Source organism: Rhyacophila brunnea, unplaced genomic scaffold (genome assembly GCF_057557595.1).
Source record: "Rhyacophila brunnea isolate RB1 unplaced genomic scaffold, BYU_Rbru_1.0 scaffold_88, whole genome shotgun sequence".
NCBI lineage: Eukaryota > Metazoa > Arthropoda > Insecta > Trichoptera > Rhyacophilidae > Rhyacophila > Rhyacophila brunnea.
This window is the reverse complement of record NW_028233359.1, coordinates 1,563,755-1,579,211: the sequence shown is the minus strand read 5'-3', so window position 1 is coordinate 1,579,211 and position 15,457 is coordinate 1,563,755. Positions and strand designations below refer to the sequence as shown.

The 15,457-nt window shown below is 34.9% G+C and overlaps 1 protein-coding gene across 1 annotated transcript; it reads left to right on the top strand.

The window, feature by feature from the left end:
- Positions 1 to 412: 412 nt before the first annotated feature.
- Positions 413 to 12,534, top strand: LOC147063773 (uncharacterized). The gene is made up of 4 exons (XM_085959335.1): positions 413 to 628; positions 1,004 to 1,135; positions 2,862 to 3,014; positions 12,451 to 12,534. Exons 1-4 carry the CDS (start codon positions 482 to 484, stop codon positions 12,532 to 12,534), a joined length of 516 nt encoding a protein of 171 aa, XP_085815461.1. The 5' UTR covers positions 413 to 481.
- The last annotated feature ends 2,923 nt before the right edge of the window (positions 12,535 to 15,457 follow it).

The following is a 15,457-nucleotide window of genomic DNA, read 5'->3' as shown; positions in this document are numbered from 1 at the left end:
GACCATAGAGTGCAGAGAGAAGGTTGCACTAAAAGGCGACGAAATAAAGTTTGGATATAATAATATGTGTGATAGATTAACATAACTACTCATTGAGAGCAATGTAGGTAAGTTGGTAAACAATCTATGTACTTATTAAGGCGAAAGCTTCCATCCAATGAATTGGGTTTCGGCAGCTAAACGATTCACTGAACAGCTGACTTCTGTTCAGATGGTCTGAAGTTTCATACCAAACCATTTCTGACGGTCAGAGAATGGTTTGATTTTCGCAGGAACAGTGAACCAAACGTCAAATCTTAAACGGTTTCCGGTTTACCTACTATCTACGCTTTCGATTATTATTTTACTTATATTGTCTATGGTCACGCGGATGAAAACATCGCTGGAACGCACCTTTAGCCATTTGTCTATTGACACGTCTGTCAGTCTTCTTACCTAGGTACCATAATTGTGGTATTCTGCGTCAATTAAACTTCTTAAGATGGATGTAAAACGTGAACTAGATGGATTTGAATCAGACACAGAAGTCCAGCAATGGTTTGATGTGCCAATAATCCATTCAAACAATCCGGTTACAAACATTTGTATAAAGCAAGAGAATGCTTTCGATGCCAACAGCACTATTGAGGTTAGGTTTTCCAAACTTATTAATCATTGTAAGATTGTGTTTATTCTTCATTGAAGTGGTGTCTTACTAATGCAAATAAAACAGCACGACATATTGGACTTTACTAACTGAAACATGACGTAATAAATTATACACCGTTGTATTGACACTTAACAATGATCATTTGACTAGGTACCTACCTACCTATATGTTCTTCGTCTCTGTGGCCTTTGGCTTACTACTTTCATTCGTCTGAAGACAACTTAACTATTGAACGTTTGTATCGAACCGTGATAATAGGTCACATACAGAAACGTCCGTGTGTTTGCGCACAACGCATAATAATAATATAGGTGTAAACACGTATTATAAAATACCTTCTGTCATGTTTTTCAGAGCTCTGTGACCAGCCTTGTTGGTATTAAAACTGAGATTGATTCTCCCCGAGTTGATTTCAAAGATAAATTTTCCGAAGACAGTGATCCGCAACCTGGCTGCTCATATTCAAAAAGCGAGCCAATAAATCAGGTACCTACTTACCTATCTATACAATATTTCATTAATATTTTAAATATGTAAATATTGTGTAACTCACATCATGCTTGTATGCGATCCTGGCGGCTCTCGTGGTGCAGTTGGTAAGGCGCTCGCCTTCCACCCGAGAGTTCCTGGGTTCGATTCCCGGTCATGACAAAAACATTTATGTGTTTTTCTCAAAGCCTGGGTGTTTGTGATTGTTCAAAATTACTAACAACCACCTTGTACGAAAAAGCAAGGACATGGTTATTAATAATTCTAAAAAAAAAATGCGATCATTTATATTAGTCTCCGTTATTATTATATCGTTGGATACAAATTGTATTTTGTAAGAAAATGTTTATATAAATTTAACGTAACGATCAATTGTTTGGATTTTACACTCCTTCGGTGCCTTGTTTTAGGATTCTAGATTTGTGAAAAAGACTGCCTGTTATTTTTATTAGTACATTGGTGTTTTATTATTGACATTCATTAATATGTCTGATTAAGTGGGTCAAATTAATTTGTTGCATAATAAATCCCGGTGCTGTGAGTACCTACAGCAGTGTTTGCCAAACGTTTTTACTTCACGGCACACTCGTGAATGGGATTTGTACCGCGGCACACAAAATGCCTTAAAAATGAAATGTTCCTTATTAATATGAATGAAAGAAATCATAGTGTGTGTAGGTCAATTTTTTATGAACATATATGTACGCAGGTGGTAATAATTTTTTTAGTGAGAAAAGGGCAACTGTATTTTAGAAAGAATTCGGTAATATGCGGCTCTAAATTAGATAAACAAACACACAAACTCCACATATACCATTTGTAACTGTTCTCGTTTTACGATTTCATTTCCACGAGTGCTGTAAAACCAATTTCGCAAAGATACGACGATCCAAACGGCAACAGAGATTAAATGGCTGCTGTAGCTAATTGACGATATTGACGCCAAAACGATATCTTAAATGCTGACAACTCTAGCTCAGAAAATGAGGCTTTTTGCTCAGGATCGTTTTTAGATCTATTCAAATGTCCTCCTCTGTTAATGCCAGGTGTGTACCGTCGAATCTTGAGAATGGATTGATCACCCACTGGTACATTTGATGATCATCATCATCCACTGCTGGATGAAGGCCCCGCCAACCTTCCTCCAACTCTCTCGGTCCTATGTCATCCGCTGCCACGTATTTTCGCCGAACTTTACCAGTTCGTCAATCCAGCGGCTTTTAGGGTTACCCTGTGGCCGTTTCGTGACCCTTGGGTACCACTAAATGACAGCATTTGTCCAGCGGCCGTCTTTTCGGCGAGCAATGTGCCCTGCCCATCTCCATTTCAGCTGTTTGGCAACGTCCATTACATCGCGTTCTCCTGTTTGCTTCCTAACCCATTCGTTTCTCTTACGGTCCTTTCGCGTGATACCCAACATACACCTATGTATGCCTCGCTGTGTCAATTACTCAAGATCATGACGTGATTTGCAGTTACAACCCTATAGATCTCAATGTGCTATATATTTACAAAAAGGCAGTATAAAGTACGCAATGTGCTGCAGTTAGCTGGAATGTCTTTCGGTGAGTATACATACACTTGCCAAATGCAGTCGTACATTGGTGGCCACTGAAAGCCGAGGATGCAGCTGTGGCAGGTCTTATCCCGGAATGGATTGACTCTGGCTGATCATAATGGTGATACTGTTACATCATATTATTATTCATGTTGTTATTTTCAGGAGTGTGAAGACAGCCTGATCAATATAAGGTCGGAGAATGATAATGAGGGTGTCATCATCAAACAAGAATTTGTTGACGATGCAATTCGCCAAATCAATAATGAGAATCCTCAACCCGGCTCCTCCGATCGACAATACAGCCCAGTAGACCAGGTACGTTCATTTACTGGTTCACTAATAACACAACTTTTAAACATTTTTTTTATATTCGAAACATCGATATCTACATTGGATTAAAATTAATATGGTCACCGCAGTGTTTCTCAACGAAGAAAATTAAGGTCACCCAATTTGGATGTCACTTATTCGAGCACTGGTGGTTGTATATCGCGAACAATATTGGTTTCCATCGGGTTTATCAGCATAAACCAATGACTCCACGAAGTTTTACAGGATATAATCCAGATATATCAAATCGCATGACCTTGGAGGAGGCCAATAATTGTCAGGTCAATTTTTAGAAATCAACTAAAGCAATCAGTTTTTCGAACTAAAGTCCATTTGTAGTGGCGAAAAGAGACCCACAGATGGCGCCGCCCATTGACTGGACGCAGCAAGCGCTTTATAGACGGATTAGGATTTAACCATATGTTAATACCGTAATTTTTATCTCAGTCTTACGGCCAGTCATCTTAGTCTGATAAGGTCTGACCCTTTTGATCATACGGGCGCTCAATTTTGAAACTAAGCGCTTTGCACTGTCAAGATTCGTTTCTAGTGTTAATTGTGGTTATCTTTAAGTCTTATCTTGTTAATCTATTTAAGTAAAGGTACTGCAATAGGTATTTTAGTAAAGGTAAACTCTGAATAAATACTAAACCTGGAACTATTTCTATTTTATGAATAAGCTTTCCTATACATTTTTATTTCTTGTTACAATTCATACGTACACCAGTGTGCTTATTTCAGATTTTAATAGTTTTTTAGTACCTAATAATAATTGTGATTATGATATATCGAGTAGGTTTATAGAAAGTGTTTAATGACTTTACGATAATTAATTTGTGCACGATGGAAATAAAGATCTGAAAAAGCGCAGTTTCTGATAGAAAACGCGTTTTATAAAATGATATATAAGTATCTATTAATAATTATGATTATGTCAAGCTTTTTAAAATTGTGCTTGATTTAAATTGAAGTATGTTCGGGACTCCAAAATTCGATGTAAAAACGTAGATTATGTAGGTACCAATTTACACCACCCAGTACCACAGTTGGTTTTAATCGATCGACCACTCCGCAAGCTACAAGCCTAAGCATTCGGAAACTAGCCGACAACAAGTAGTCTTACCTCTACTGCGACTCCCACTGCTTATCATTATTTTATAGCAGTGATGGCACGCGACTGTTTTAAAGAGAAAAAAATATTACTTAATATAATAATAAAAAAAATACAAAACAGTGATACTAATAAATATAAGTACTTATATATACGATTAAAAAATAATGACGACATAGCTGCGTATTTTCTATAGTTTGCCATATTATTTTCACCAATAGTATTTACCAATCTATGCGCAAACGGAACCGACGAAACCCGTGCATAAATGACTGAAAAAGATAATAGGCAAATACTTTTCAAGAATTTATGTTTAATGTAAATATATAATTGAACATTTCGCGCTTAATGCTTTATGCATGACACATCATATTACCGCACTCACCTCATCAGGCGGCGGAGATAGCCAATCCGCGAACTTTTGATTTTGACCGACTTCTAATGCTTGAGACCAGTGTAGCGAGAGAATGCTTCATCTGATCGCAGCAATTCTGGTGTAATTTTGTGTGTAAAGAACTAAGCTATAATACAGTAACAAACAATTTAATTAGTACTAACAAAATGCCTGTACCAAATAAGAAACAAAAACTTGGTGGAGCTAGTAGTAGTAATACTGACAGACAGTGAAAATGGAAAACCGTTCAGTTATGCGGAATAAATCGTCTCTGTTCTGGCAGAACACACTAACTGGAGAATATTGTTTTAAGTAATAATTTGACTTTGAAGTTGTAATAATGTTTGAAATGGAATACATGTGACTTTATTAAATAATCGTAAAAAGAATAACTTTAAAATTAAGAAGGCTTCCAGACGGTAAAGTTTGAAATAAGGAACATTTTAGTATAAAATATAACTCAATATGTCATTTTTTCGAATTAGTGTCTTCTGCCAGAACAGTGACGATATAAAAGAAGCATGGTTAAAATGCTCCCACGACCTTTTTGATAAATTTCAAAACAAGGAAAAATATATTCAAACATTAAAAGATATGCCTTCGTCTAGGAACACGATGAAAGATAGAAACTCTCATTGTAATTTTTAAACCTTTCAATAGAATTCTTAAAAACTAATTTTTCATTCTTTCCCTGTAAAAAACGGTTCGTCAGACAAGAAAATTTTGGCACGCGTACGTAAAAGGGTTCGCTAACTCTGTTCTATAGAGTTCTTGTCGTGTTCACTTGTCATTCAATTTTATTGTTTATTTTTATTGATTAAGACGGATTAACTTTTTAATAAGTCTGATACATCTCTGGTGTGTTTTGAGAATAATTTAAATTTTGCTTTTTCATTTGCTCTACCTAGTAAAATTTTGACGTTATGTTATTGTATTATTTATCAATAATCAATGTGCTTAACTTACTTGTAACATCTCGCCGACTGTATTCGACATTTGCCGTGTCTAGGTATAATATTTGTACCTATATTTTTTACTTATAATAAACTATTATTTAAAAATCTCAAAATAAATAATACTTTTAAATGTTTTTTTTAGATTATCGCTAGAAGCACTGTACCAGCCAATGTTGCGAGTCTCGTATCGTCCTGGGACGTGACTGAAGCACACGCGTCTAGCGAAGACCTACATATTGAGAAACACGACATTAAGAAAGAACTCAAAGAATATATTAAAAGGTACAAAGATGTCGCCTGTCACAATAGTAAACGTGATATTTTTCAATCGAATAATATGGTAATCACAGAATTATTAGTGGCTGTTATACAACTGGAAAAAAAATCGTTTCATAAAGAAAATGTTGTGTGCAGTATCTGTTTTGATTTTTTTTCATCGTTCGACCTCATGTTGCATCACAAAGAGATACACAAAACCACAATTGCGAAAACGACCGATTCCGTTGCAAGGCTGGTTAAATGTGACGATGGTCATTTTTCAAGATTTCGTCCTGGTCACGTCATGAAGTCATTCAAAATGACTCATTCTGGTGAAAAACCGTTTAACTGCGATAAATGCAATTACTCATGCAGACGGTCAGGTACCATGAAAACACACAAAATGATACATTCTTGTGACAAGCCATTTAAATGTGATATATGCAAATACTCATGCAGACATTCAAGTAACTTGAAAAGACACAAAATGAGTCATTCTGGTGAAAAGCCATTTAAATGTGATAAATGCAGTTACTCATGCAACGAATCTGGTCGAATGAAAAAACACAAAATGATTCATTCAGGTGACAAACCATTTAAATGTGATATATGCAACTACTCATGCAGACAAACAAGTGGCATGAAAAAACACAAAATGACTCATTCTGGTGAAAAGCTATTTAAATGTGGTAAATGCAATTACTCATGCAGACATTCAAGTGACATAAAAAAACACAAAATGAGTCATTCTGGTGAAAAACCATTTAAATGTGACAATTGCAATTACTCATCCAAACAGTCAGGTCACATGAAAATACACAAAATGACTCATTCTGGTGAAAAGCAATTTAAATGTGATAAATGCAATTACTCATGCAGAGAATCCGGTCACATGAAAACACACAAAATGACACATTCTTTTGACAAGCCATTTAAATGTGATATATGTAATTACTCATGCAGACATTCAGGTAACATGAAAACACACAAAATGACTCATTCTAGTAAAAATCCATTTACATGTGATAAGTGCAAGTACTCATGCAGACAAGCAGGTGTGATGAAAACACACAAAATGACTCATACTGGTGAAAAACCATATAAATGTGATATGTGCAATTATTCATGTATACAGTCTGGACACATGAAAACACACAAAATGTGTCATTCTGGTGAAAAACCATTTAAATGTAATATGTGCAATTATTCTTGCATACATTCTGGTCAAATGAAATATCACAAAATGAGTCATTCTGGTGAAAAACCCTTTAAATGTGACAATTGCAATCACTCATGCAAAACGTCTAGTCAAATGAAATTGCATAAAAGGACCCACTCCAGTGAAAAACCTTTTAAATGTGATAAGTGCAATTACTCATGCAGACAATCAAGTCACTTACAAAGACACAAACTTACTCATTCCATTAAATAGTCATTAAAGTGCGTTATATGCAATTACTAACAGACAATTAAGTTACATGAAAACACACAAAATGACTTATTCAGATGAAAAACTATTTAAATGTGACAAATGCAGTTAGTCATGCACGACGTCTGGTAGCATGAAACAACATAAAATGTCTCATTCTATTGAAAAACCCTTTAAATGTGATAAGTGCAATGCTCATACAGACAATCAAGTAGCATGAAAATACACTATATGACTCATACTGGTGAAAAGTCATAATGTGAAAAATGTAATTACTCATGCAAAACGTCTAGTAGCATGAAAATGCTCAAACAGACTCAATCTGGTGAAAAGCTACTTAAATTATAATTACTCGTTCATAAAATCTGGTAACCTGAAATTGCATAAAAAGACTCATTCTAGTGAAAAACCATTGAAATGTGATAAATAAAATTACTCATACAGTCAGGTACTATGAAACAACACAAAATGACTCATTTTGGTGACAAGCTATTTAAATGTGATTTATGTAATAATTACTCATGCATTAGATCTGGTAGCATGAAATTGCATAAAATGACTCATTCTAGTGAAAAGTCAGTTACATAATTATTATGATAAATGCAATTACCCATGCATATCTTTTAATGAGATAATATTACATGAAAGGACTCATTCCGGTGAAAAGCCATTAAGTGTAATTCTTATACGCATGCAAATTGTCTGTAAAAGACACTGACTGTGCTTTTCAGTGAACTGTAAACTGTGAAGGATTGATTCGGATGCTGAGAGGGGAGGGTGTGTCTAGGATACCTGGCACTGACGTTTTATGCTATTGAGGCTGGCTCCATGGCTTGGTTGTCAATTCTGGTCGTATAATCAGTTTCGTTCGGTATTATTCATTGGGTCATCGGGTGCGTGGCACTTGACGGCTTAGCGTAGGTAAGTGTTTATATGCGCACGGTTGATGAATGACGACCGTTATTTGTCGCGCCAGGCAAGGGTCAAATTGTGAGGTGGGTTGGAATTTATCTATTGTATTAGAGCCACCCTAATTGGCGTATTCAGACAAGGCCATATAAATGTGATATAATTACACATGAATAACTTCTGGTAGCATATTTCTTTATTATTTTTAAAAAAATCCGCATTTTTGGGACATAATTTCAATATAATATACTATTCAAATAAAAGCGTTAGCTACCCGTTCACTAATTAGCTAGGATACAGTATCTGTAGTAAAGACTTTCAAATAATGGTCAGTCGAGAAGAGATCGAACGTGCGTACGTCTTTTTTATCATCAACCGATAACGAAAACAATTTATATTTTTGTAGCCCATTCTATAGCGACATAATATTAACAGACATAATCTGTGTTAAAAACAGTTTTTGAATACTTCAAACCCACTTGCTCTAATAAATCTCGTTTGTTGTTTAGTGTATTTTGGATTGGTGTAAGTGCACGTTAGTTCTTAGTGACATAAATTGAAGTGTTTCGAACTCCACTACCGTAAGCTAGTATTTTTTTTTTTAACCCATATCCGATCCTAATGGGCCTCTAACAGATTTTGTTTTTACGATAAACGGATGTCATTTACTTGCTCAACCTATTAAGTCCATAGTCTGACCCTACATAAATTGAAAAACAATATGTGTATATGCCAGACCCAGGATTTGAACCTAAAACCCACGACGCTCAAGACGCACGGCCATTTTGGGGTAAGCTGGTTCATAGCTTTGTTTGGCTATCTGACAATATTGTGCACACTTTTTCGGTCCATTAATTTGTTTTCGTTGAATTAGAAATACATATCACACATGTTGTTTGTTAATTTTTTTTTAATTCACATGCCCTGCCCAAACAGAAATATAATCGATAAAAATATTATTCTATCTTTAAAATATCTTATTTTATGTATGATTCAATGTCATAATTTTAGATATTTTATAGATAGATAAGTATTTTTGACAAAGTATATTCTGTTATGGTTTGGTTTCGCAGGGTTTAAGGCGATATACATTTGTTTGATAATTTACAATATCAACTACTGTAATAATTAATAAATGTGTTGTAACGTTCTAAATACCACCCATGCTTTAGCAATATTAATATACATGTGTGTACCTACAATGTTATAACATCCGAAATAGCTCAAAATAAAACAAACCGCGGTATAGCATATGAATCCCCATCCCTGTAAGAAATAATACCTACTTATCTGAGGGTCGTGAATACCATGATGTACGTTCAAAATAGTTCCTCAAGGTTCCAGTACTTCGGGTTAAGAATGTTAAATTATTTATAGTGTAAAGTATAAAGGGGCGCCACTTGCCCAGATTCCTCCAACGCCGTATTCAATACACGGGACATATCAGGACAAGAATTAAATAATAAAATCGTTTAAATGCGTTCCGAGATCGGACACTATGAAATTTATTGAAACAAGTAGAAGTAACAAGTTACACGCGGATCAACCGCCAAAGTATAGTAATAAAGAGTTACAATTTGAATCGAACAAATGCCATGCCTAACACAACAAAGCTAGAGCTTCTGTGGGGAGTTATTACAAAGTTAATAAAACAGGAATCTATTCCTCTAGACAAGTGATACAATAAATACCGGTTGAGTGCGTCCGCCATTTGGGGCGGCCAGGCGTTCGAAACCCGGCACCTCGTTCAAAACTGGACTGTCCTCGTTGCTCTCCGGATGTTGACTGACGTACGATCCACGCGCACGCAATCGCGTCCCACGCGCAGGTGATACCAACTTAAAGATTGATTCCGCTGCAGTCTGCCATGTTAACAACGTTTAATTTCCGAGGCAAAGTGTTGCCATTAAAATGTTCAAACGTATTTATTCTAAGGTACTTGAATAAATTACGTTACAGTGTATCTGAAAACAAGATAAACTTACAAATTTAAAAAAATGTTATAACATGTGAATTTGTCAAAGGACCCCATCTTATTATTACTTAGGTACATATTTTTTATGGTCATGTTATTTAGGCATTATTAAAATTTTGTTTAATAAGTTTTCTATGATGTACTTAAGAGATTTTTACTAATCCATATTTTAATATTTTTTATATTCATTTCAAAAATCATCAATTTTTATAAAAATATAAATGTGCGCAAGCTTCGTATTTTTGCACTAGATGCCACTGCACATCTATTCTGTACACAAGATTGCTATCAAGTGCTCCTGAATTGAATCGTTATACGTGTGACGTCAATAAATAACAAAAATAATGTACAACTGTTCGTATTTTCGTTTATGCCTGTAAATTGGTGTTATTTAATAATCTATGCATGATTCTCTTAATTATTAAGCGTTTGCCTTGTTATGCTAATAATAGTTATGTCCAACGAGAATAGACTTGGTTCTGTCTAAATAAAATGTCAGCCGACGGAAGTTTTTGTTTTGAATGAATGAACCAAACATTGTTAGCCGTTTGACAAGTGGAAGGTACCAACCTGCTGAGTAGGTATGTCAATAGCTTGGTTAATAACTGTATTTAGTAACAATATGTATTATATTTTATAGATAAATAAAGAAAATTGGAAACTTATTTGGTTTTAATCGTTTTTATTCACACTATCCCATTCATAATAAGTGGCACCGGTTCGCACAAAGAAACTACATTAATATGAGGTTCATCATTGTAACCCATAATATATAATTATTGCCAGTTCGCGTCAGAGCGAAGAAGACGCATTCCCTTTATTTGCTCGGTATGCTGGTTGCTGGCCAACGTCTGTTATTTAAGACTTGGGAGTGAACAAATAAATACCTCGGAATGGTCTAAAACGGCGATTTTTATTTGACTTATACTTTTACTATTTATTACATTTTTTATCAATTTCTCGGAACGCGAGATGTATAGTATGTTTACAATTGCAATCTCTAGAAGCCTAAATTTTTCGCTTTCGATCTTGCTATCAGCGAGAAGCGCTACAAGCGATCTCCCATCACAAATGCAGCGATGCATTTTTTTGCGTTCTGACAAACAACGTCGCCGGATATTTTTTTTCTCGTTATCGACCATTACTATGAGTCAGCTCGGAAATGGTTCCGGCCTCTCCAAGCCTCCAGAGGAGTGTGACATTATGTCTTCTTTCAAATAAGAAAAATCAGAAACTTTTTTAATAAAAAAATTACGTAGAAATATCTTTCTAGCATGTTTACTCTTAACGGTCTACACTTTAGTACGATTCCATTATTTTCATTGTCCAAATTAATACGAAAGGCCTTCCATGCATTAAACAGTTATCGGCGGCTATCTCCAATTCGTAATACGGCGAAAATTTAGGTTGGTAGACATGTCGGTCAAATTCAGATATGTTCGTGCTGCCTGCGAAGAGCGATCCTAAGAGGATGAAGCCGAATCAGCGCCGTCTAGTCGGTAACTCGGTAATGAGTCAGAATAGATGATTGACACCTCTTGACTAGTATTTTTATTGTTTATAATAATTACTAATGATCTATTAGTTTTTGAAAATTTATTATTTATAATAATATAGGGAGGTTATAACAAACACTTTAACTTTTCATAATTTTATTATTGTGACCCTTGACTTGATAGGTTGGTAATGAAATTTTTACATAGGTACTATATTGTATTGATTTCTTATTTAATAGTATTCGTTGTCAGTGTTTATTTGCCTTTCGGTGAGTATACACAGTGCCCGATGATGTCGAAAGGCGAAACCCGAGTCGCAAATAACGACTCAATTATTGGAATAATACAAAACTTAAATCCATTAAAGTTTAAAAATACATCTAGGCATTTTGTTAATCCAGCATTATTATTATATTACCTTACTTAATTATCTAACCTTTCGGTAAATTGCAGCTTTAAGTCGCCTCACAATATTGTTATGCACTAATAGTACTGCATCTTACATATGCCAATGAACCCACCTATTTCATTATGGGATCAAATTTTTCAAAAAACTATAGGTACGTACAAGTATTTGGTTATATTGAAAAAGTAATATTTTTCTTGTTTCATTATCTCATAAATTTCTTGCGATGCCCGAAGTCACATAGATCGCGAGCCCCGATAGGGTTTTCATATCGTCGCTGCATATTCAATTAATCTTATGTGTAGTAGCTTGAATTTGAAGAGCGCTGATGAGTAGGTATTAAAAAGGCCAATAGTTCAAATTTGTCGCAATTAGAATGTCACCTTGTAGCGTAGAGGTAATGCACGGACGGGGCGTAAACCCAGGATATGCAGGGTTAGATTTTCTGCCGGGGTGTTGACGACACCCTGGTCTTGGTGTGGTGCAGTGGAACCATGATTTTGAACCGATCCAGTTCCAAACTAGGTTGAGAACCCCTGCTCTCGGCTGGCTCTGCAGGGGCGGAGGGTGAGGTCAAAAAAGAGTTCTTAGTGATCACTAGTAGCACTCTATGGTAGCACACCACTGTATTAATTCATTATCGCGATGACGTCAGGGGTTACGTCAATTATTATTATTCATAATAATTGTCAACGTCTCGGTCACAGCGCTATGTATCAGAGACAGCTGATGGCTATTTACGAACCCGTAAGATTTAAGTTCAATGTCACTACAATCTTATTGTTGGCCTTGCTCAGAGCCATATAGCAACACTAATTGATTTGGGATTCATGAACTATATTAATTAAAGGTCCATTTTTTTTATAATTTATTTATTTATCGTTATTTCATATAAAAGTTGTCATTCGTATAATTGTATAGTAAGTATCTTTTATAAAACTTCGATATAGTATTTATGCATTCTTTATAATAATTATATGAAACTATATTTTTAATTTATTTTATTCACATAAAACTAAATTTATAACTCAATAATTATTTCTAAATTTATTTGTATCGGTTACGTGAAACTTTACTATGCGGCACTTTATGAAAAGGTTGGTAACTACTGGCACTTTCCTAGATGTACCTTATGGTACTTCGCGTCTATATACTTTTCATTATATAGATTTACTATAGATTTTTCACCGGAAAATCCGACACCAAAGTGGCGCGGATTACGACTGTTTAGTTTGAAGCGGCGAGACCTACTAAATTTTGTTTGAAAAACGTCGATGTTTTATAAGGACTCGGCGGGATTTTCCCGAAAATTTGACGTCACCGGACGCGAGGCACCGCCTATCAATTCTCTCTTAAAACCTTGAGTAATCTAATGAAGGAATACTAAGGCTAGATGAGGACCCGAATTACCCTTCATTTGAAATATATTACGAGACTCTAAAACTTAGGAAAATATGCGTACATGAATTTTACATGACATTTCAACGCTCGGGCGATGAACCAATGGGGTTTTTTTTTGGTCCCCTTTTACAAGATAATTGGTAAAATTTCCAGACCAATAATAGAATGGCTTTCCCCCTTCTACTAGAAAAATGGCAAAATCTTTAAACCAATCACGGGAAAGTGGATTATTTTTCCGCTTTCCCGGAAAATTGTGAACTTTCAACTAGATTGGAAATAACCTGTCTTTAAATATCTACAAACGGTACGACTTTCAATATCGTCGGAAAGCGTTACTATGGGTTTTCACATAATCTAGATACATATTTACCAACCTGAATGTCGGCGCTACAAAGGTATAAAAGGAAAATCTGTTATTAGAAAAAGATGCATTCAGCCGATATGTGCCGGAGCACTATACTTTGCATGACCGCTCAGGTCTACAGTCGGCGTGAGAATGATTCTAAATATAAAATTGAGCGGCTTTACTTCAGTTGAGGCATGGTCTACAAAAACCGTGGCTAGGCGATGCGCGGATTGTGGTAATGACCCGTGCAGAATGAAATATAATGTCATAAAAATCCAACATCCGTCCATTTACTGTTAAGTTTATTGTTTTATTACAAAAAATAATAGTATATTTATTGACATGTTTTCTTTTTTAAGTACCTACATACGCAAAGTTTTTTAGTCATCTTTACACGATTTATGTATATTTTCATCCAACGCCATGACAAAACAAATCGACGTGTGCACACTTCTACAGTCCGTTTCCGATTGGCGACGAGTGCCAAATTTCGTCGCACCTACTGTTGAAAATTATTTGCCGTTTCACTGAAGTACGCTCTTAACAAGATTGGGTATATGGTGGAATCGATATTTGAAACGTGAAATTACGAGCTCCAAAGTTTGTCTGTTTTAGTTCACTTTCTCTTGAATTAGAAAAGGCCTACAAGGCTCATCTTATCAATTATGAATATCATTCTTAGCTGTGAATTAACAAAATAATAGTGCTTTGCTATCAACAATTCTAGAATTATGATTTTTACAATATTTTTACTTATTTGACAGTCAAGTAGGTACCTACAACCAAACAAGTATACACTTTATTTTGTACCTGGCCGACTGAAATTACCATTTTATTATTTATGTTAAATTCACACAACGTTACTTTCAATATTCGATTATTCTTTCATATTATAATAGTACATGAAATCATTATTTGCACAAAAAATATTTTTATGCAAGCGGATTATTCTGTCTCGCTCGTTTGTTTGAACTTATTTGCTGATGAGGTTTCTCTTTCCTACTCACGGCATCTTACGCTATCGTACTTACGTACGTATTCAAAGCACCGCGGATTAGCGGTCTATTTTTATACAATACAAGATTATGAACCTACTTATGAAATTATTGTGATTTGCAACATTTAGATAATAATGATAACATATAAACTGTTTACATATATTTACTTAATTAATCTTATACACTAGACCTTTTAGTACTTACATTTTACTGTTAATGATCATTTGGCCAAATCATCCACAGTTCACTCTGAATAGCTGTAAACTAATCAGACCAAACTGTGGTACTTATGGAATGTTTCATTTAACTTCGCCGTGAGGTAAACGTTCACATTTTAGTGTAGGAATTGACTTCAAAGATCGGACCAAAATACTTATGACGTCAAAATATCATTACAAAAATGCTGACTAAAGGCAAGCATTTTTTGGCCGTGTCAATAACATCAAAAAATAAATAAAAAACAATACAATACAAAATGTTAGAAGTGGTGCATTTAAAGGAAGAAGGTGAGTTATTAATGGATTAACAGTAGAAAAAATATGACATTTTTTTAGGTGAGTAGCGAGCATAATTCGAAACAAAACGATGAAACTTTTAGTACTTATGTCAATTCCGATGACAATTCAGTTCTAGGAAATTGATAACTATTTTGTAGCATTTTGTGGTAACAATTCTACCACTTTTTGATTAATAGACAATTCGTTAACCTGTGTTTATGTATAAATAATGTCCATTTATTAGGTAACACT